At 56.6% G+C, this 20,578-nt stretch overlaps 1 protein-coding gene across 3 annotated transcripts in view; it reads left to right on the top strand.

Moving 5' to 3' along the window:
• Positions 1 to 19,742, top strand: part of ercc1 (excision repair cross-complementation group 1) — a 24,948-nt gene extending 5,206 nt beyond the window's left edge. For all 3 annotated transcript variants that reach the window (XM_068022004.1, XM_068022003.1, XM_068022005.1), the window contains 5 exons: positions 16,706 to 16,782; positions 16,959 to 17,058; positions 18,762 to 18,833; positions 18,995 to 19,063; positions 19,441 to 19,742. In XM_068022004.1, the coding sequence (XP_067878105.1) occupies positions 16,706 to 16,782; positions 16,959 to 17,058; positions 18,762 to 18,833; positions 18,995 to 19,063; positions 19,441 to 19,518 (396 nt within the window). In that variant the 3' untranslated portion in view covers positions 19,519 to 19,742. The remainder of the gene's footprint in view (positions 1 to 16,705; positions 16,783 to 16,958; positions 17,059 to 18,761; positions 18,834 to 18,994; positions 19,064 to 19,440) is intronic.
• The last annotated feature ends 836 nt before the right edge of the window (positions 19,743 to 20,578 follow it).

Raw genomic sequence — 20,578 nt, 5'->3', positions numbered from 1 at the left:
GTGTGCCTGCGAGAGAGAGCGAGTGTGCCTGCGAGAGAGAGCGAGTGTGCCTGCGAGAGAGAGCGAGTGTGCCTGCGAGAGAGAGCGAGTGTGCCTGCGAGAGAGAGCGAGTGCCTGCGAGAGAGAGCGAGTGCCTGCGAGAGAGAGCGAGTGCCTGCGAGAGAGAGCGAGTGCCTGCGAGAGAGAGCGAGTGTTCGTGCGAGAGAGAGCGAGTGTTCGTGCGAGAGAGAGCGAGTGTTCGTGCGAGAGAGAGCGAGTGTTCGTGCGAGAGAGAGCGAGTGTTCGTGCGAGAGAGAGCGAGTGTTCGTGCGAGAGAGAGCGAGTGTTCGTGCGAGAGAGAGCGAGTGGGTGCGAGAGAGAGCGAACGCGTGCGAGAGAGAGCGAGTGGGCGAGAGAGAGCGAACGCGTGCGAGAGAGAGCGAGCGCGTGCGAGAAAGAGAGCGAGCGCGTGCGAGAGAGAGAGCGAGCGGGTGCGAGAGAGAGAGGGAGCGGGTGCGAGAGAGAGAGGGAGCGGGTGCGAGAGAGAGAGGGAGCGGGTGCGAGAGAGAGAGGGAGCGGGTGCTAGAGAGAGCGAGTGGGTGCGAGAGAGAGAGCGAGTGGGTGCGAGAGAGAGAGCGAGTGGGTGCGAGAGAGAGAGCGAGTGGGTGAGAGAGAGAGCGAGTGGGTGAGAGAGAGAGAGCGAGTGGGTGAGAGAGAGAGCGAGTGGGTGAGAGAGAGAGAGCGAGTGGGTGAGAGAGAGAGAGCGAGTGGGTGAGAGAGAGAGAGCGAGTGGGTGAGAGAGAGAGAGCGAGTGGGTGAGAGAGAGAGAGCGAGTGGGTGAGAGAGAGAGAGCGAGTGGGTGAGAGAGAGAGAGCGAGTGGGTGAGAGAGAGAGAGCGAGTGGGTGAGAGAGAGAGAGCGAGTGGGTGAGAGAGAGAGAGCGAGTGGGTGAGAGAGAGAGCGAGTGGGTGAGAGAGAGAGCGAGTGGGTGAGAGAGAGAGCGAGTGGGTGAGAGAGAGAGAGCGAGTGGGTGCGAGAGAGAGAGCGAGTGGGTGCGAGAGAGAGAGCGAGTGGGTGCGAGAGAGAGAGCGAGTGGGTGCGAGAGAGAGCGAGTGGGTGCGAGAGAGAGAGCGAGTGGGGGCGAGAGAGAGAGCGAGTGGGGGCGAGAGAGAGAGCGAGTGGGGGCGAGAGAGAGAGCGAGTGGGGGCGAGAGAGAGAGCGAGCGGGCGCGAGAGAGAGAGCGAGCGGGCGCGAGAGAGAGAGCGAGCGCGTGCGAGAGAGAGAGCGAGCGGGTGCGAGAGAGAGAGGGAGCGGGTGCGAGAGAGAGAGGGAGCGGGTGCGAGAGAGAGAGGGAGCGGGTGCTAGAGAGAGCGAGTGGGTGCGAGAGAGAGAGCGAGTGGGTGCGAGAGAGAGAGCGAGTGGGTGCGAGAGAGAGAGCGAGTGGGTGAGAGAGAGAGCGAGTGGGTGAGAGAGAGAGAGCGAGTGGGTGAGAGAGAGAGCGAGTGGGTGAGAGAGAGAGAGCGAGTGGGTGAGAGAGAGAGAGCGAGTGGGTGAGAGAGAGAGAGCGAGTGGGTGAGAGAGAGAGAGCGAGTGGGTGAGAGAGAGAGAGCGAGTGGGTGAGAGAGAGAGAGCGAGTGGGTGAGAGAGAGAGAGCGAGTGGGTGAGAGAGAGAGAGCGAGTGGGTGAGAGAGAGAGCGAGTGGGTGAGAGAGAGAGCGAGTGGGTGAGAGAGAGAGAGCGAGTGGGTGCGAGAGAGAGAGCGAGTGGGTGCGAGAGAGAGAGCGAGTGCGTGCGAGAGAGAGCGAGTGGGTGCGAGAGAGAGAGCGAGTGGGGGCGAGAGAGAGAGCGAGTGGGGGCGAGAGAGAGAGCGAGTGGGGGCGAGAGAGAGAGCGAGTGGGCGCGAGAGAGAGAGCGAGTGGGCGCGAGAGAGAGAGAGAGCGAGTGGGCGCGAGAGAGAGAGCGAGTGGGCGCGAGGGAGAGAGAGCGAGTGGGCGCGAGGGAGAGAGAGCGAGTGGGCGCGCGAGAGAGAGCGAGTGGGCGCGCGAGAGAGAGCGAGTGGGCGCGAGAGAGAGAGCGAGTGGGCGCGAGAGAGAGAGCGAGTGGGCGCGAGAGAGAGAGCGAGTGGGCGCGAGAGAGAGAGCGAGTGGGCGCGAGAGAGAGAGAGCGAGTGGGCGCGAGAGAGAGAGAGCGAGTGGGCGCGAGAGAGAGAGAGCGAGTGGGCGCGAGAGAGAGAGAGCGAGTGGGCGCGAGAGAGAGAGCGAGTGGGCGCGAGAGAGAGCGAGTGGGCGCGAGAGAGAGCGAGTGGGCGCGAGAGAGAGAGCGAGTGGGCGCTTGAGAGAGCGAGTGGGCGCGAGAGAGAGCGAGTGGGCGCGAGAGAGAGCGAGTGGGCGCGAGAGAGAGAGAGAGCGGGCGCGAGAGAGAGAGCGAGCGGGCGCGAGAGAGAGAGCGAGCGGGCGCGCGAGAGAGAGCGAGCGGGCGCGCGAGAGAGAGCGAGCGGGCGCGAGAGAGAGAGAGAGCGGGCGCGAGAGAGAGAGAGCGAGCGGGCGAGAGAGAGAGAGCGAGCGGGCGAGAGAGAGAGAGCGAGCGGGCGAGAGAGAGAGAGCGAGTGGGCGCTTGAGAGAGCGAGTGGGCGCGAGAGAGAGCGAGTGGGCGCGAGAGAGAGCGAGTGGGCGCGAGAGAGAGAGCGAGTGGGCGCGAGAGAGAGAGAGAGTGGGCGCGAGAGAGAGAGCGAGCGGGCGAGAGAGAGAGAGCGAGTGGGCGAGAGAGATAGAGCGAGTGGGAGCGAGTGCGCGCGGGAGGGAGCGAGTGCGCGCGAGAGGGAGCGAGCGGGCGCGAGAGAGAGAGAGCGAGCGGGCGAGAGAGAGAGCGAGTGCGCGCGAGAGAGAGAGCGAGTGCGCGCGAGAGAGAGAGCGAGTGGGCGAGAGAGAGAGAGCGAGTGGGCGAGAGAGAGAGAGCGAGTGGGCGAGAGAGAGAGCGAGTGCGCGCGAGAGAGAGAGCGAAGTGCGCGAGAGAGAGAGAGCGAGTGCGCGCGAGAGAGAGAGCGAGTGGGCGAGAGAGAGAGAGCGAGTGGGCGAGAGAGAGAGAGCGAGTGGGCGAGAGAGATAGAGCGAGTGGGAGCGAGTGCGCGCGGGAGGGAGCGAGTGCGCGCGGGAGGGAGCGAGTGCGCGCGAGAGAGAGCGAGCGGGCGCGAGAGAGAGAGAGCGAGCGGGCGCGAGAGAGAGAGAGCGAGCGGGCGCGAGAGAGGGAGCGAGTGCGCGCGAGAGGGAGCGAGTGCGTGCGAGAGAGAGCGAGTGGGCGAGAGAGAGAGAGCGAGTGGGCGAGAGAGAGAGAGCGAGTGGGCGCGAGAGAGAGCGAGTGGGCGAGAGAGAGAGCGAGTGGGCGAGAGAGAGAGAGCGAGTGGGCGAGAGAGAGAGAGCGAGTGGGCGAGAGAGAGAGAGCGAGTGGGCGAGAGAGAGAGAGCGAGTGGGCGAGAGAGAGAGAGCGAGTGGGCGCGAGAGAGAGCGAGTGGGTGAGAGAGAGAGAGCGAGTGGGTGAGAGAGAGAGAGCGAGTGGGCGAGAGAGAGAGAGCGAGTGGGCGAGAGAGAGAGAGCGAGTGGGCGAGAGAGAGAGAGCGAGTGGGCGAGAGAGAGAGAGCGAGTGGGCGAGAGAGAGAGAGCGAGTGGGCGAGAGAGAGAGAGCGAGTGGGCGAGAGAGAGGGAGCGAGTGCGCGCGGGAGGGAGCGAGTGCGCGCGAGAGAGAGCGAGCGGGCGCGAGAGAGAGAGAGTGCGCGCGAGAGAGAGAGCGAGTGCGCGCGAGAGAGAGAGCGAGTGGGCGAGAGAGAGAGAGCGAGTGGGCGAGAGAGAGAGAGCGAGTGCGCGAGAGAGAGAGCGAGTGGGCGAGAGAGAGAGCGAGTGCGCGCGAGAGAGAGAGCGAGTGGGCGAGAGAGAGAGAGCGAGTGGGCGAGAGAGAGAGAGCGAGTGGGAGCGAGTGCGCGCGGGAGGGAGCGAGTGCGCGCGAGAGAGAGCGAGCGGGCGCGAGAGAGAGAGAGCGAGCGGGCGCGAGAGAGAGAGCGAGCGGGCGAGAGAGAGAGAGCGAGCGGGCGCGAGAGGGAGCGAGCGGGCGCGAGAGGGAGCGAGTGCGCGAGAGAGGGAGCGAGTGCGCGCGAGAGGGAGCGAGTGCGCGCGAGAGAGAGCGAGTGGGCGAGAGAGAGAGAGCGAGTGGGCGAGAGAGAGAGAGCGAGTGGGCGCGAGAGAGAGCGAGTGGGCGAGAGAGAGAGCGAGTGGGTGAGAGAGAGAGAGCGAGTGGGTGAGAGAGAGAGAGCGAGTGGGTGAGAGAGAGAGAGCGAGTGGGCGAGAGAGAGAGAGCGAGTGGGCGAGAGAGAGAGAGCGAGTGGGCGAGAGAGAGAGAGCGAGTGGGCGAGAGAGAGAGAGCGAGTGGGCGCGAGAGAGAGCGAGTGGGCGCGAGAGAGAGCGAGTGGGCGCGAGAGAGAGCGAGTGGGCGAGAGAGAGAGCGAGTGGGCGAGAGAGAGAGAGCGAGTGGGTGAGAGAGAGAGAGCGAGTGGGCGAGAGAGAGAGAGCGAGTGGGCGAGAGAGAGAGAGCGAGTGGGCGCGAGAGAGAGCGAGTGGGCGAGAGAGAGAGAGCGAGTGGGCGAGAGAGAGAGAGAGCGAGTGGGCGCGAGAGAGAGAGCGAATGGGCGAGAGAGAGAGAGCGAGTGGGCGAGAGAGAGAGAGCGAGTGGGCGAGAGAGAGAGAGCGAGTGGGCGAGAGAGAGAGAGCGAGTGGGCGAGAGAGAGAGAGCGAGTGGGCGAGAGAGAGAGAGCGAGTGGGCGAGAGAGAGAGAGCGAGTGGGCGAGAGAGAGGGAGCGAGTGCGCGCGAGAGAGAGCGAGTGCGCGCGAGAGAGAGCGAGTACGCGCGAGAGAGAGCGAGTGGGCGAGGGAGAGAGCGAGTGGGCGAGAGAGAGAGCGAGTGCGCGCGAGAGAGAGAGCGAGTGCGCGAGAGAGAGAGAGCGAGTGGGCGAGAGAGAGAGAGCGAGTGGGCGAGAGAGAGAGAGCGAGTGGGCGAGAGAGAGAGAGCGAGTGGGCGAGAGAGAGAGAGCGAGTGGGCGAGAGAGAGAGAGCGAGTGCGCGCGAGAGAGAGAGAGCGAGTGGGCGAGAGAGAGAGCGAGTGCGCGCGAGAGAGAGCGAGTGCGCGCGAGAGAGAGCGAGTGCGCGCGAGAGAGAGCGAGTGCGCGCGAGAGAGAGCGAGTGGGCGCGAGAGAGAGAGCGAGTGCGCGAGAGAGAGAGCGAGTGGGTGCGAGAGAGAGAGCGAGTGGGCGAGAGAGAGAGAGCGAGTGGGCGAGAGAGAAAGAGCGAGTGGGCGAGAGAGAAAGAGCGAGTGGGCGAGAGAGAAAGAGCGAGTGGGCGCGAGAGAAAGAGCGAGTGGGCGCGAGAGAGAGCGAGTGGGCGCGAGAGAGAGCGAGTGGGCGAGAGAGAGAGCGAGTGGGCGAGAGAGAGAGCGAGTGGGCGAGAGAGAGAGCGAGTGAGCGAGAGAGAGCGAGTGCGCGCGAGAGAGAGCGAGTGCGCGCGAGAGAGAGCGAGTGCGCGCGAGAGAGAGCGAGTGCGCGAGAGAGAGAGAGCGAGTGGGCGAGAGAGAGAGCGAGTGGGCGAGAGAGAGAGCGAGTGGGCGAGAGAGAGAGCGAGTGCGTGCGCGAGAGAGAGAGAGCGAGTGCGTGCGCGAGAGAGCGAGAGAGAGTGAGTGCGTGAGAGAGAGAGAGCGAGTGGGCGAGAGAGAGAGAGCGAGTGCGTGCGGGAGAGAGAGCGAGTGGGTGCGAGAGAGAGAGCGAGTGGGTGCGAGAGAGAGAGCGAGTGGGTGAGAGAGAGAGAGCGAGTGGGTGAGAGAGAGAGAGCGAGTGGGTGAGAGAGAGAGAGCGAGTTGGGTGCGAGAGAGAGAGCGAGTGCGCGCGAGAGAGAGAGCGAGTGCGCGCGAGAGAGAGAGCGAGTGCGCGCGAGAGAGAGAGCGAGTGGGCGAGAGAGAGAGCGAGTGGGTGCGAGAGAAAGCGAGTGTGCGAGAGAGAGAGCGAGTGCGCGCGAAAGAGAGAGCGAGTGGGCGAGAGAGAGCGAGTGTGCGAGAGAGAGAGCGAGTGCGCGCGAGAGAGAGAGCGAGTGGGCGAGAGAGAGAGAGCGAGTGGGCGAGAGAGAGAGAGCGAGTGCGCGAGAGAGAGAGCGAGTGGGCGAGAGAGAGAGCGAGTGCGCGCGAGAGAGAGAGCGAGTGGGCGAGAGAGAGAGAGCGAGTGGGCGAGAGAGAGAGAGCGAGTGGGAGCGAGTGCGCGCGGGAGGGAGCGAGTGCGCGCGGGAGGGAGCGAGTGCGCGCGAGAGAGAGCGAGCGGGCGCGAGAGAGAGAGAGCGAGCGGGCGCGAGAGAGAGAGCGAGCGGGCGAGAGAGAGAGAGCGAGCGGGCGCGAGAGGGAGCGAGTGCGCGAGAGAGGGAGCGATGTGCGCGCGAGAGGGAGCGAGTGCGCGCGAGAGAGAGCGAGTGGGCGAGAGAGAGAGAGCGAGTGGGCGAGAGAGAGAGAGCGAGTGGGCGAGAGAGAGAGAGCGAGTGGGCGCGAGAGAGAGCGAGTGGGCGAGAGAGAGAGCGAGTGGGTGAGAGAGAGAGAGCGAGTGGGTGAGAGAGAGAGAGCGAGTGGGCGAGAGAGAGAGAGCGAGTGGGCGAGAGAGAGAGAGCGAGTGGGCGAGAGAGAGAGAGCGAGTGGGCGAGAGAGAGAGAGCGAGTGGGCGAGAGAGAGAGAGCGAGTGGGCGCGAGAGAGAGCGAGTGGGCGCGAGAGAGAGCGAGTGGGCGCGAGAGAGAGCGAGTGGGCGAGAGAGAGAGCGAGTGGGTGAGAGAGAGAGAGCGAGTGGGTGAGAGAGAGAGAGCGAGTGGGCGAGAGAGAGAGAGCGAGTGGGCGCGAGAGAGAGCGAGTGGGCGAGAGAGAGAGAGCGAGTGGGCGAGAGAGAGAGAGAGCGAGTGGGCGCGAGAGAGAGAGCGAATGGGCGAGAGAGAGAGAGCGAGTGGGCGAGAGAGAGAGAGCGAGTGGGCGAGAGAGAGAGAGCGAGTGGGCGAGAGAGAGAGAGCGAGTGGGCGAGAGAGAGAGAGCGAGTGGGCGAGAGAGAGAGAGCGAGTGGGCGAGAGAGAGAGAGCGAGTGGGCGAGAGAGAGGGAGCGAGTGCGCGCGAGAGAGAGCGAGTGCGCGCGAGAGAGAGCGAGTACGCGCGAGAGAGAGCGAGTGGGCGAGGGAGAGAGCGAGTGGGCGAGAGAGAGAGCGAGTGCGCGCGAGAGAGAGAGCGAGTGCGCGAGAGAGAGAGAGCGAGTGGGCGAGAGAGAGAGAGCGAGTGGGCGAGAGAGAGAGAGCGAGTGGGCGAGAGAGAGAGAGCGAGTGGGCGAGAGAGAGAGAGCGAGTGCGCGCGAGAGAGAGAGAGCGAGTGGGCGAGAGAGAGAGCGAGTGCGCGCGAGAGAGAGCGAGTGCGCGCGAGAGAGAGCGAGTGCGCGCGAGAGAGAGCGAGTGGGCGCGAGAGAGAGAGCGAGTGGGCGCGAGAGAGAGAGCGAGTGCGCGAGAGAGAGAGCGAGTGGGTGCGAGAGAGAGAGCGAGTGGGTGAGAGAGAGAGAGCGAGTGGGCGAGAGAGAAAGAGCGAGTGGGCGAGAGAGAAAGAGCGAGTGGGCGAGAGAGAAAGAGCGAGTGGGCGCGAGAGAAAGAGCGAGTGGGCGCGAGAGAGAGCGAGTGGGCGCGAGAGAGAGCGAGTGGGCGAGAGAGAGAGCGAGTGGGCGAGAGAGAGAGCGAGTGGGCGAGAGAGAGAGCGAGTGAGCGAGAGAGAGCGAGTGCGCGCGAGAGAGAGCGAGTGCGCGCGAGAGAGAGCGAGTGCGCGCGAGAGAGAGCGAGTGCGCGAGAGAGAGAGAGCGAGTGGGCGAGAGAGAGAGCGAGTGGGCGAGAGAGAGAGCGAGTGGGCGAGAGAGAGAGCGAGTGCGTGCGCGAGAGAGAGAGAGCGAGTGCGTGCGCGAGAGAGCGAGAGAGAGTGAGTGCGTGAGAGAGAGAGAGCGAGTGGGCGAGAGAGAGAGAGCGAGTGCGTGCGGGAGAGAGAGCGAGTGGGTGCGAGAGAGAGAGCGAGTGGGTGCGAGAGAGAGAGCGAGTGGGTGAGAGAGAGAGAGCGAGTGGGTGAGAGAGAGAGAGCGAGTGGGTGAGAGAGAGAGAGCGAGTGGGTGCGAGAGAGAGAGCGAGTGCGCGCGAGAGAGAGAGCGAGTGCGCGCGAGAGAGAGAGCGAGTGCGCGCGAGAGAGAGAGCGAGTGGGCGAGAGAGAGAGCGAGTGGGTGCGAGAGAAAGCGAGTGTGCGAGAGAGAGAGCGAGTGCGCGCGAAAGAGAGAGCGAGTGGGCGAGAGAGAGCGAGTGTGCGAGAGAGAGAGCGAGTGCGCGCGAGAGAGAGCGAGTGCGCGCGAGAGAGAGCGAGTGCGCGCGAGAGAGAGCGAGTGGGTGCGAGAGAGAGAGCGAGTGGGCGAGAGAGAGCGAGTGGGTGCGAGAGAGAGCGAGTGTGCGAGAGAGAGAGCGAGTGCGCGCGAGAGAGAGAGCGAGTGGGCGAGAGAGAGAGCGAGTGGGCGAGAGAGAGAGCGAGTGGGTGCGAGAGAGAGCGAGTGTGCGAGAGAGAGAGCGAGTGCGCGCGAGAGAGAGAGCGAGTGGGCGAGAGAGAGAGCGAGTGTGCGCGAGAGAGAGAGCGAGTGGGCGAGAGAGAGAGCGAGTGTGCGTGCGCGAGAGAGAGAGCGAGTGCGTGAGAGAGAGAGAGAGAGCGAGTGGGCGAGAGAGAGAGCGAGTGGGCGAGAGAGAGAGCGAGTGGGCGAGAGAGAGAGCGAGTGTGCGTGCGCGAGAGAGAGAGCGAGTGCGTGAGAGAGAGAGAGAGAGAGAGCGAGTGGGCGAGAGAGAGAGCGAGTGTGCGTGCGCGAGAGAGAGAGCGAGTGCGTGAGAGAGAGAGAGAGAGAGAGCGAGTGGGCGAGAGAGAGAGCGAGTGGGCGAGAGAGAGAGCGAGTGTGCGTGCGCGAGAGAGAGGGAGTGGGCGAGAGAGAGAGCGAGTGTGCGTGCGCGAGAGAGAGAGCGAGTGGGCGAGAGAGAGAGCGAGTGTGCGTGCGCGAGAGAGAGGGAGTGTGCGTGCGCGAGAGAGAGAGCGAGTGCGTGAGAGAGAGAGAGAGAGAGAGAGCGAGTGGGCGAGAGAGAGAGCGAGTGGGCGAGAGAGAGAGCGAGTGGGTGCGCGAGAGAGCGAGAGAGAGTGAGTGCGTGAGAGAGAGAGTGAGTGCGTGAGAGAGAGAGCGAGTGCGTGAGAGAGAGAGCGAGTGGGCGAGAGAGAGAGCGAGTGCGTGCGCGAGAGAGCGAGAGAGAGTGAGTGCGTGAGAGAGAGAGCGAGTGGGCGAGAGAGAGAGCGAGTGCGCGCGAGAGAGAGCGAGTGGGCGAGAGAGAGCGAGTGGGCGAGAGAGAGAGCGAGTGCGCGCGAGAGAGAGAGCGAGTGCGCGCGAGAGAGAGCGAGTGCGTGAGAGAGAGAGAGCGAGTGGGCGAGAGAGAGAGCGAGTGCGTGCGGGAGAGAGAGCGAGCGCGTGCGAGAGAGAGCGAGCGCGTGCGAGAGAGAGAGAGCGCGTGAGCGAGAGAGCGAGCGCGTGCGTGCGAGAGCGAGCGCGTGCGAGAGAGAGCGAGTGTGCGTGCGCGAGAGAGAGCGAGCGCGCGCGGGAGAGAGCGAGAGTGCGTGCGCGAGAGAGAGCGAGCACGCGAGAGAGAGAGAGAGCGCGTGCGCGGGAGAGCGAGCGCGTGCGCGGGAGAGCAGCGCGTGCGCGGGAGAGCGAGCGCGTGCGCGGGAGAGCGAGCGCGCGCGGGAGAGTGAGCGCGCGCGAGAGAGCGAGTGTGCATGCGCGAGAGAGCGAGTGTGCGTGCGCGAGAGAGCGAGTGTGCGTGCGCGAGAGAGCGAGTGTGCGTGCGCGAGAGAGCGAGCGCGTGCGCGAGAGAACGAGCGCGTGCGCGAGAGAACGAGCGCCTGCGAGAGAGAGCGAGCGCGTGCGCGAGAGAGCGAGCGCCTGCGAGAGAGAGCGAGCGCGTGCGCGAGAGAACGAGCGCGTGCGCGAGAGAACGAGCGCGTGCGCGAGAGAACGAGCGCCTGCGAGAGAGAGCGAGCGCGTGCGCGAGAGAACGAGCGCGTGCGCGAGAGAGCGCGCGCCTGCGAGAGAGAGCGAGCGCCTGCGAGAGAGAGCGCGTGCGCGAGAGAGCGAGCGCGTGCGAGAGAGAGCGAGCGCCTGCGAGAGCGAGCGCGTGCGAGAGAGAGCGAGCGCCTGCGAGAACGAGCGCGTGCGAGAGAGAGCGAGCGCGTGAGCGAGAGAGCGAGCGCGTGCGAGAGAGAGCGTGTGTACGTGCGCGAGAGAGCGAGTGGGTGCGAGGGTGAGCGTACGCGCGAGAGAGAGAGCGAGTGGGTGCGAGAGTGAGCGTGCGTGGAAGAGAGTGAGTGTGCGAGAGAGTGAGTGTAAGAGTGTATTTGGAGGGTGAGTGAGTGTAAGTGCATTTGGACGGTGAGTGAGTGTAACAATGTATTTAGGAGGGTGAGTGAGTGTAAGAATGTATTTGGAGGGTGAGTGAGTGTAACAATGTATTTGGAGGGTGAGTGAGTGTAACAATGTATTTAGGAGGGTGAGTGAGTGTAACAATGTATTTAGGAGGGTGAGTGAGTGTAAGAATGTATTTGGAGGGTGAGTGAGTGTAAGAATGTATTTGGAGGGTGAGTGAGTGTAACAATGTATTTGGAGGGTGAGTGAGTGTAAGAATGTATTTGGAGGGTGAGTGAGTGTAACAATGTATTTGGAGGGTGAGTGAGTGTAAGAGTGTATTTGGAGGGTGAGTGAGTGTAACAATGTATTTGGAGGGTGAGTGAGTGTAAGAATGTATTTGGAGGGTGAGTGAGTGTAAGAATGTATTTGGAGGGTGAGTGAGTGTAACAATGTATTTGGAGGGTGAGTGAGTGTAAGAATGTATTTGGAGGGTGAGTGAGTGTAACAATGTATTTGGAGGGTGAGTGAGTGTAAGAATGTATTTGGAGGGTGAGTGAGTGTAACAATGTATTTGGAGGGTGAGTGAGTGTAAGTGCATTTGGACGGTGAGTGAGTGTAAGAATGTATTTGGAGGGTGAGTGAGTGTAAGAATGTATTTAGGAGGGTGAGTGAGTGTAAGAGTGTATTTGGAGGGTGAGTGAGTGTAAGTGCATTTGGACGGTGAGTGAGTGTAAGAATGTATTTGGAGGGTGAGTGAGTGTAAGAATGTATTTAGGAGGGTGAGTGAGTGTAAGAATGTATTTGGAGGGTGAGTGAGTGTAACAATGTATTTGGAGGGTGAGTGAGTGTAAGAATGTATTTGGAGGGTGAGTGAGTGTAAGAATGTATTTGGAGGGTGAGTGAGTGTAACAATGTATTTGGAGGGTGAGTGAGTGTAAGAATGTATTTGGAGGGTGAGTGAGTGTAAGAATGTATTTGGAGGGTGAGTGAGTGTAACAATGTATTTGGAGGGTGAGTGAGTGTAAGAATGTATTTGGAGGGTGAGTGAGTGTAACAATGTATTTGGAGGGTGAGTGAGTGTAAGAATGTATTTGGAGGGTGAGTGAGTGTAACAATGTATTTGGAGGGTGAGTGAGTGTAAGTGCATTTGGACGGTGAGTGAGTGTAAGAATGTATTTGGAGGGTGAGTGAGTGTAAGAATGTATTTAGGAGGGTGAGTGAGTGTAAGAGTGTATTTGGAGGGTGAGTGAGTGTAAGTGCATTTGGACGGTGAGTGAGTGTAAGAATGTATTTGGAGGGTGAGTGAGTGTAAGAATGTATTTAGGAGGGTGAGTGAGTGTAAGAATGTATTTGGAGGGTGAGTGAGTGTAACAATGTATTTGGAGGGTGAGTGAGTGTAAGAATGTATTTGGAGGGTGAGTAAGTGTAAGAATGTATTTGGAGGGTGAGTGAGTGTAACAATGTATTTGGAGGGTGAGTGAGTGTAACAATGTATTTGGAGGGTGAGTGAGTGTAAGAATGTATTTGGAGGGTGAGTGAGTGTAAGAATGTATTTGGAGGGTGAGTGAGTGTAACAATGTATTTAGGAGGGTGAGTGAGTGTAAGAATGTATTTGGAGGGTGAGTGAGTGTAAGAATGTATTTGGAGGGTGAGTGAGTGTAAGAATGTATTTGGAGGGTGAGTGAGTGTAACAATGTATTTGGAGGGTGAGTGAGTGTAAGAATGTATTTGGAGGGTGAGTGAGTGTAAGAATGTATTTGGAGGGTGAGTGAGTGTAACAATGTATTTAGGAGGGTGAGTGAGTGTAAGAATGTATTTGGAGGGTGAGTGAGTGTAAGAATGTATTTGGAGGGTGAGTGAGTGTAAGAATGTATTTGGAGGGTGAGTGAGTGTAACAATGTATTTAGGAGGGTGAGTGAGTGTGAGAGTGTATTTGGAGGGTGAGCGAGTATAACAATGTATTTAGGAGGGTGAGTGAGTGTAAGAATGTATTTAGGAGGGTGAGTGAGTGGAAGAGTGTATTTGGAGGAAGGGTGAGTGAGTGTAAGAGTGTATTTGGAGGGTGTGAGTATAACAATGTATTTAGGAGGGTGAGTGAGTGTAAGAGTGTATTTGGAGGGTGAGTGAGTGTAAGAGTGTATTTGGAGGAAGGGTGAGTGAGTGTAAGAGTGTATTTGGAGGGTGTGAGTATAACAATGTATTTAGGAGGGTGAGTGAGTGTAAGAGTGTATTTGGAGGGTGAGTGAGTGTAAGAGTGTATTTGGAGGATGAGTGAGTATAACAATGTATTTAGGAGGGTGAGTGAGTGTAAGAATGTATTTAGGAGGGTGAGTGAGTGTAAGAATGTATTTAGGAGGGTGAGTGAGTGGAAGAGTGTATTTGGAGGGTGAGTGAGTGTAAGAGTGTATTTGGAGGGTGTGAGTATAACAATGTATTTAGGAGGGTGAGTGAGTGTAAGAGTGTATTTGGAGGAAGGGTGAGTGAGTGTAAGAGTGTATTTGGAGGGAGGGTGAGTGAGTGTAAGAATGTATTTAGGAGGGTGAGTGAGTGTAAGAATGTATTTAGGAGGGTGAGTGAGTGTAAGAATGTATTTGAGTGTGAGTGAGTGTGTAAGAGTGTATTTGAGTGTGAGTGAGTGTGTGTAAGAATGTATTTGAGTGTGAGTGAGTGTAAGAATGTATTTGAGTGTGAGTGAGAGTGTGTAAGAGTGTATTTGAGTGTGAGTGAGTGTAAGAGTGTATTTGGAGGAAGGGTGAGTGAGTGTAAGAGTGTATTTGGAGGGAGGGTGAGTGAGTGTAAGAATGTATTTAGGAGGGTGAGTGAGTGTAAGAATGTATTTGAGTGTGAGTGAGTGTGTAAGAGTGTATTTGAGTGTGAGTGAGTGTGTGTAAGAATGTATTTGGAGGGTGAGTGAGTGTAAGAGTGTATTTGGAGGAAGGGTGAGTGAGTGTAAGAGTGTATTTGGAGGGAGGGTGAGTGAGTGTAAGAATGTATTTAGGAGGGTGAGTGAGTGTAAGAATGTATTTGAGTGTGAGTGAGTGTGTAAGAGTGTATTTGAGTGTGAGTGAGTGTGTGTAAGAATGTATTTGAGTGTGAGTGAGTGTAAGAATGTATTTGAGTGTGAGTGAGAGTGTGTAAGAGTGTATTTGAGTGTGAGTGAGTGTAAGAGTGTATTTGAGTGTGTGTGTTTAAGAGTGTATTTGAGTGTGTGTAAGAGTGTGAGTGAGTGTAAGAGTGTATTTGAGTGTGAGTGAGTGTGTGTAAGAATGTATTTGAGTGTGAGTGAGTGTAAGAGTATATTTGAGTGTGAGTGAGTGTAAGAGTGTATTTGAGTGTGAGTGAGTGTAAGAATGTATTTGAGTGTGAGTGAGAGTGTGTAAGAGTGTATTTGAGTGTGAGTGAGTGTAAGAGTGTATTTGAGTGTGTGAGTGAGTGTGTGTAAGAGTGTATTTCAGTGTGAGTGAGTGTAAGAGTGTATTTGAGTGTGTGAGTGAGTGTGTGTAAGAGTGTATTTGAGTGTGAGTGAGTGTAAGAGTGTATTTGAGTGTGTGAGTGAGTGTAAGAGTGTATTTGAGGGTGAGTGAGTGTGTGTAAGAGTGTATTTGAGTGTGAGTGAGTGTAAGAGTGTATTTGAGTGTGTGAGTGAGTGTAAGAGTGTATTTGAGGGTGAGTGAGTGTGTATTTGAGTGTGAGTGAGTGTAAGAGTGTATTTGAGTGTGAGTGAGTGTAAGAGTGTATTTGAGTGTGTGAGTGAGTGTGTGTAAGAGTGTATTTGAGTGTGAGTGTGTGTAAGAGTGTATTTGAGTGTGAGTGTGTGTAAGAGTGTATTTGAGTGTGTGTGTGAGTGTGTGTAAGAGTGTATTTGAGTGTGAGTGTGTGTAAGAGTGTATTTGAGTGTGAGTGAGTGTAAGAGTGTATTTGAGTGTGTGAGTGTGTGTAAGAGTGTATTTGAGTGTGAGTGTGTGTAAGAGTGTATTTGAGTGTGAGTGAGTGTAAGAGTGTATTTGAGTGTGTGAGTGAGTGTGTGTAAGAGTGTATTTGAGTGTGAGTGTGTGCAAGAGTGTATTTGAGTGTGAGTGAGTGTAAGAGTGTATTTGAGAGTGTGAGTGAATGTGTGTAAGAGTGTATTTGAGTGTGTGTGAGTGTGTGTAAGAGTGTATTTGAGTGTGAGTGAGTGCAAGAGTGTATTTGAGTGTGTGAGTGAGTGTGTGTAAGAGTGTATTTGAGTGTGAGTGTGTGTAAGAGTGTATTTGAGTGTGAGTGAGTGTAAGAGTGTATTTGAGTGTGAGTGAGTGTGTGTAAGAGTGTATTTCAGTGTGAGTGTGTGTAAGAGTGTATTTGAGTGTGAGTGAGTGTATTTGAGTGTGTGAGTGAGTGTGTGTTAGAGTGTATTTGAGTGTGAGTGTGTGTAAGAGTGTATTTGAGTGTGAGTGAGTGTAAGAGTGTATTTGAGTGTGTGAGTGAGTGTGTGTAAGAGTGTATTTCAGTGTGAGTGTGTGTAAGAGTGTATTTGAGTGTGAGTGAGTGCAAGAGTGTATTTGAGTGTGTGAGTGAGTGTGTGTAAGAGTGTATTTGAGTGTGAGTGTGTGTAAGAGTGTATTTGAGTGTGAGTGAGTGTAAGAGTGTATTTGAGTGTGTGAGTGAGTGTGTATAAGAGTGTATTTCAGTGTGAGTGTGTGTAAGAGTGTATTTGAGTGTGAGTGAGTGTATTTGAGTGTGTGAGTGAGTGTGTGTAAGAGTGTATTTGAGTGTGAGTGTGTGTAAGAGTGTATTTGAGTGTGAGTGAGTGTAAGAGTGTATTTGAGTGTGTGAGTGAGTGTGTGTAAGAGTGTATTTCAGTGTGAGTGTGTGTAAGAGTGTATTTGAGTGTGAGTGAGTGTAAGAGTGTATTTGAGTGTGTGAGTGTGTGTAAGAGTGTATTTGAGTGTGAGTGTGTGTAAGATTGTATTTGAGTGTGAGTGAGTGTAAGAGTGTATTTGAGTGTGTGAGTGAGTGTGTGTAAGAGTGTATTTGAGTGTGAGTGTGTGCAAGAGTGTATTTGAGTGTGAGTGAGTGTAAGAGTGTATTTGAGAGTGTGAGTGAATGTGTGTAAGAGTGTATTTGAGTGTGTGTGAGTGTGTGTAAGAGTGTATTTGAGTGTGAGTGAGTGCAAGAGTGTATTTGAGTGTGTGAGTGAGTGTGTGTAAGAGTGTATTTGAGTGAGTGTGTGTAAGAGTGTATTTGAGTGTGAGTGAGTGTAAGAGTGTATTTGAGTGTGAGTGAGTGTGTGTAAGAGTGTATTTCAGTGTGAGTGTGTGTAAGAGTGTATTTGAGTGTGAGTGAGTGTAAGAGTGTATTTGAGTGTGTGTGTGAGTGTGTAAGAGTGTATTTGAGTGTGAGTGTGTGCAAGAGTGTATTTGAGTGTGAGTGAGTGTGAGAGTGTATTTGAGTGTGTGAGTGAGTGTAAGAGTGTATTTGAGGGTGAGTGAGTGTGTATTTGAGTGTGAGTGTGTGTAAGAGTGTATTTGAGTGTGAGTGAGTAAAAGAGTGTATTTGAGTGTGTGAGTGTGTTTAAGAGTGTATTTGAGTGTGAGTGTGTGTAAGAGTGTATTTGAGTGTGTGTGTGAGTGTGTGTAAGAGTGTATTTGAGTGTGAGTGTGTGTAAGAGTGTATTTGAGTGTGAGTGAGTGTAAGAGTGTATTTGAGTGTGTGAGTGAGTGTGTGTAAGAGTGTATTTGAGTGTGAGTGAGTGTAAGAGTGTATTTGGGTATGTGAGTGAGTGTGTGTAAGAGTGTATTTGAGTGTGAGTGTAAGAGTGTATTTGAGTGTGTGAGTGAGTGAGTGTAAGAGTGTATTTGAGTGCGAGTGAGTGTAAGAGTGTATTTGAGTGTGTGAGTGAGTGTGTGTAAGAGTGTATTTGAGTGTGTGAGTGAGTGTGTGTAAGAGTGTATTTGAGTGTGTGAGTGAGTGTGTCTGACTGCCTCCCTTTATCCTCCCGCTGTTACTATGCCTGCCGTCTCTTCAATTGCTGAATGCGCACCTGAAGAGCTGAGCGGGTACCGTTGGGTGACGCCCTCCGCAGTCAAATAGCCCCCGTCACCGTCGCACTCCCCGGAACTTGAGTGCAACACTCCGAGGAGAGCTGGTGCCCCCCCGGAGCCTCTGACCGCTTACCCCTGGCCTGCGCGACACAGTGGAAGCCTCCAGGAGGCGAATTTATAACACGGTGTAAATGATCGCCATGTCTGATTTCCAGAAAGATCCACATCACGAGCTGAAGGAGCTGGCCAAGATTTGCCTCCTCGCTGATTGTACACTCATCCTGGCCTGGAGGTGAGTACGGAGGTTAGATACAGAGTAAAGCTCCCTCTACACTGTCCCCCATCAAACACTCCCCAGGACAGGTACAGTACGGGGGGTTAGATACAGAGTAAAGCTCCCTCTACACTGTCCCCCATCAAACACTCCCAGGACAGGCCCTGTTATCTTATCTCGTGTGTTCTCTGCAGCTGTGAGGAGGCTGGTCGGTATTTAGAAACTTACAAGGTCTTCGAGAACAAGCCCTCCGACATCCTGAAGGAGCGTGTCGAAAGTGACTTTCTCTCAAAGGTGGGTGTGCCAGGTCGGTGGCAGGTTTAGAGTGGGTGTTTGAGTGTGTGATCTAACCAAGGGATATGGAGAGTGGAACTGTGCACAGTGCTCCAAGTGTGGTCTAACCAAGGGATATGGAGAGTGGAACTGTGCACAGTGCTCCAAGTGTGGTCTAACCGAGGGATATGGAGACTGGAACTGTGCACAGTGCTCCAAGTGTGGTCTAACCAAGGGATATGGAGAGTGGAACTGTGCACAGTGCTCCAAGTGTGGTCTAACCGAGGGATATGGAGACTGGAACTGTGCACAGTGCTCCAAGTGTGGTCTAACCAAGGGATATGGAGAGTGGAACTGTGCACAGTGCTCCAAGTGTGATCTAACCCAGGGATATGGAGAGTGGAACTGTGCACAGTGCTCCAAGTGTGGTCTAACCGAGGGATATGGAGAGTGGAACTGTGCACAGTGCTCCAAGTGTGGTCTAACCGAGGGATATGGAGACTGGAACTGTGCACAGTGCTCCAAGTGTGGTCTAACCAAGGGATATGGAGAGTGGAACTGTGCACAGTGCTCCAAGTGTGGTCTAACCGAGGGATATGGAGACTGGAACTGTGCACAGTGCTCCAAGTGTGGTCTAACCAAGGGATATGGAGAGTGGAACTGTGCACAGTGCTCCAAGTGTGGTCTAACCGAGGGATATGGAGAGTGGAACTGTGCACAGTGCTCCAAGTGTGGTCTAACCGAGGGATATGGAGAGTGGAACTGTGCACAGTGCTCCAAGTGTGGTCTAACTGAGGGATATGGAGAGTGGAACTGTGCACAGTGCTCCAAGTGTGGTCTAACCCAGGGATATGGAGAGTGGAACTGTGCACAGTGCTCCAAGTGTGGTCTAACCGAGGGATATGGAGAGTGGAACTGTGCACAGTGCTCCAAGTGTGGTCTAACTGAGGGATATGGAGAGTGGAACTGTGCACAGTGCTCCAAGTGTGGTCTAACCCAGGGATATGGAGAGTGGAACTGTGCACAGTGCTCCAAGTGTGGTCTAACCGAGGGATATGGAGACTGGAACTGTGCACAGTGCTCCAAGTGTGGTCTAACCAAGGGATATGGAGAGTGGAACTGTGCACAGTGCTCCAAGTGTGGTCTAACCGAGGGATATGGAGAGTGGAACTGTGCACAGTGCTCCAAGTGTGGTCTAACCGAGGGATATGGAGAGTGGAACTGTGCACAGTGCTCCAAGTGTGGTCTAACTGAGGGATATGGAGAGTGGAACTGTGCACAGTGCTCCAAGTGTGGTCTAACCCAGGGATATGGAGAGTGGAACTGTGCACAGTGCTCCAAGTGTGGTCTAACCGAGGGATATGGAGAGTGGAACTGTGCACAGTGCTCCAAGTGTGGTCTAACTGAGGGATATGGAGAGTGGAACTGTGCACAGTGCTCCAAGTGTGGTCTAACCCAGGGATATGGAGAGTGGAACTGTGCACAGTGCTCCAAGTGTGGTCTAACTGAGGGATATGGAGAGTGGAACTGTGCACAGTGCTCCAAGTGTGGTCTAACTGAGGGATATGGAGAGTGGAACTGTGCACAGTGCTCCAAGTGTGGTCTAACCCAGGGATATGGAGACTGGAACTGTGCACAGTGCTCCAAGTGCGGTCTGTTCAGTCTCTCCCGATGGGTATAACCTCCCAATTCTAACCACTTTCTCGTTTCCCACCCCCTGGCAGGTGACGGACTGTTTGACCACGGTAAAGTCGGTGAATAAAACCGACTCCCTGACACTTCTCAGCACGTTCAAGGTGAGTTCCTCTCCTCAGCTGCTCCCCTCCTCGTCCCCCACCCCCGTCCTTCCCCTCTGACCCCACCTCCCAGAGGGCGAAGGGTTCAAACGGGGTTGAATTGCGACCGTCGTGTCAGTGGGGGCGTATTTTGATCCCACTCTCCGTGTCCTCTCTTGCAGTCCCTGAGGAACGTAATCCTGGCGTCGCAGGAGGAACTGTCTCTCTGTCCCGGCCTGGGGCCCCAGAAGGTGAGGGAAGATCCCACGGGGCTTGGGTGGAACTGGGCGGGGGTTGGGTAGAATGTGGGGAAAGGCGGAATGGGTCTGGGGTGAGAGCAAGTGGAGTGGAGGGGAGGGGCAGTGTGAAGAGAAACTTCCACGCCTGTTGGTGAGGAAGACGCTGAGACTAGGATGATTCGGTGGAGACTGTTTATTACTTGGCACAGGGCTTACTACTCCAGTCCTGACAACGCCATGGCTAAGGTGGGGAGGAAGGGAGGGGGGCGACAGTGAGGAGCAGGGGCATTTGTTGCGGGGGAGGGTGTGCGACGAGGGGAGGAGGAGGAAAGGGGACGGAGAACCCCCTCATGCCCCAGTTGAGCCTCGACTGTGTCTACCACCCTTAGGCCCGCCGCCTCTTTGAGGCGTTTCACGAGCCGTTTCTGAGGAGCCCGAGGTCGGATCCCGGGAAAGTACACACGTGATGCATCCCTCCCCTCCCCCACCCACCTTTGGAAAACCTGGAGAGAGCGCGAGCGAAGACAACGTGGCCCCGAGATGAAACCTCGGCCCTTTAAGCACTGCTGCTCCCTCCCGTTCTTCGACCCCTTCGGTTCAACAGCAGTTGGAAATCTGCCGGAGACCGCACAGATCCAGACTTCCAGCAGCCCGGAAAATTACCTCCACAATAAAATTCGTCAGAAAGAAAGTGCCCTTTGCCTCTTTTCTTTTAAAAAAAAAATAATTGAGTAGAGCTCCCGTGGCAGTGCTCCTGGATAGAGCAGGCCGAACCAAGCTATCTACTGGCCGCAGCATGCAACGACACCCTGTTTGCCTTCACCGTTGGGCAAGCAGACAGTTCCAGACAGAACGCAGGGACCTTCAACCGGGGCGACAGGAAGCGCGTCCTGTGCACAGGAAAGGATCAGGAGGCAGCTGCACGCGAAGGGCCCAAGCCAGTGCCTCAAGAATGACGGAAACGTCCTTCACACCCAAATTGCACTGATCGGGCGCCTGCAAGTCCCGTCCCGGGAGTGGTTATCAAACACATTTCGACCCCGAGCCGCGTGAGGAGATATCAGGGGCAGGCGAGCAAAAGCTCGGACGAAAAGGGAGGTTTAAAGGAGGAGAGAGAGGGTGGGGTTCAGGGAGGGAATTCCAGAGCTCCAGGGGGGTCCCCCAGTGCAGCTGAAGACATGGCGGAGCGATGGGAATTGTGGGGGGAGGGGGGGACGTTCAAAAGGCTGGGATCGGAGGAGAGCAGAGATCTCGGAGGGTTGCAGGGCAATTCACATCCCTCCGTGACCCCGCGCTCCCTCCCCACCTCTGTCACCTCCTCCAGCCCCGACAACTCTCATCCCCCCCTGTTCAAATCCCTCCATGGCCCCACGCCCCCTCCCTCCCTCCCTCCCTATCTCTGCAACCTCCGCCAGCCCCTGCGACGCCCTCCCAAAGGAGATTGCAGGACGGCGACGGACGGCGATGGGAAAAGTCCGTTTCAGCGACGGGGAAGGCGGGTTGAGGGATCCGGGCGAGGGGTGGTGC

The sequence above is a fragment of the Heterodontus francisci genome, chromosome 45, assembly GCF_036365525.1.
Source record: "Heterodontus francisci isolate sHetFra1 chromosome 45, sHetFra1.hap1, whole genome shotgun sequence".
NCBI lineage: Eukaryota > Metazoa > Chordata > Chondrichthyes > Heterodontiformes > Heterodontidae > Heterodontus > Heterodontus francisci.
Note: the sequence above shows the minus strand (reverse complement) of the source record. Positions and strands in the feature narration are given on the sequence as shown.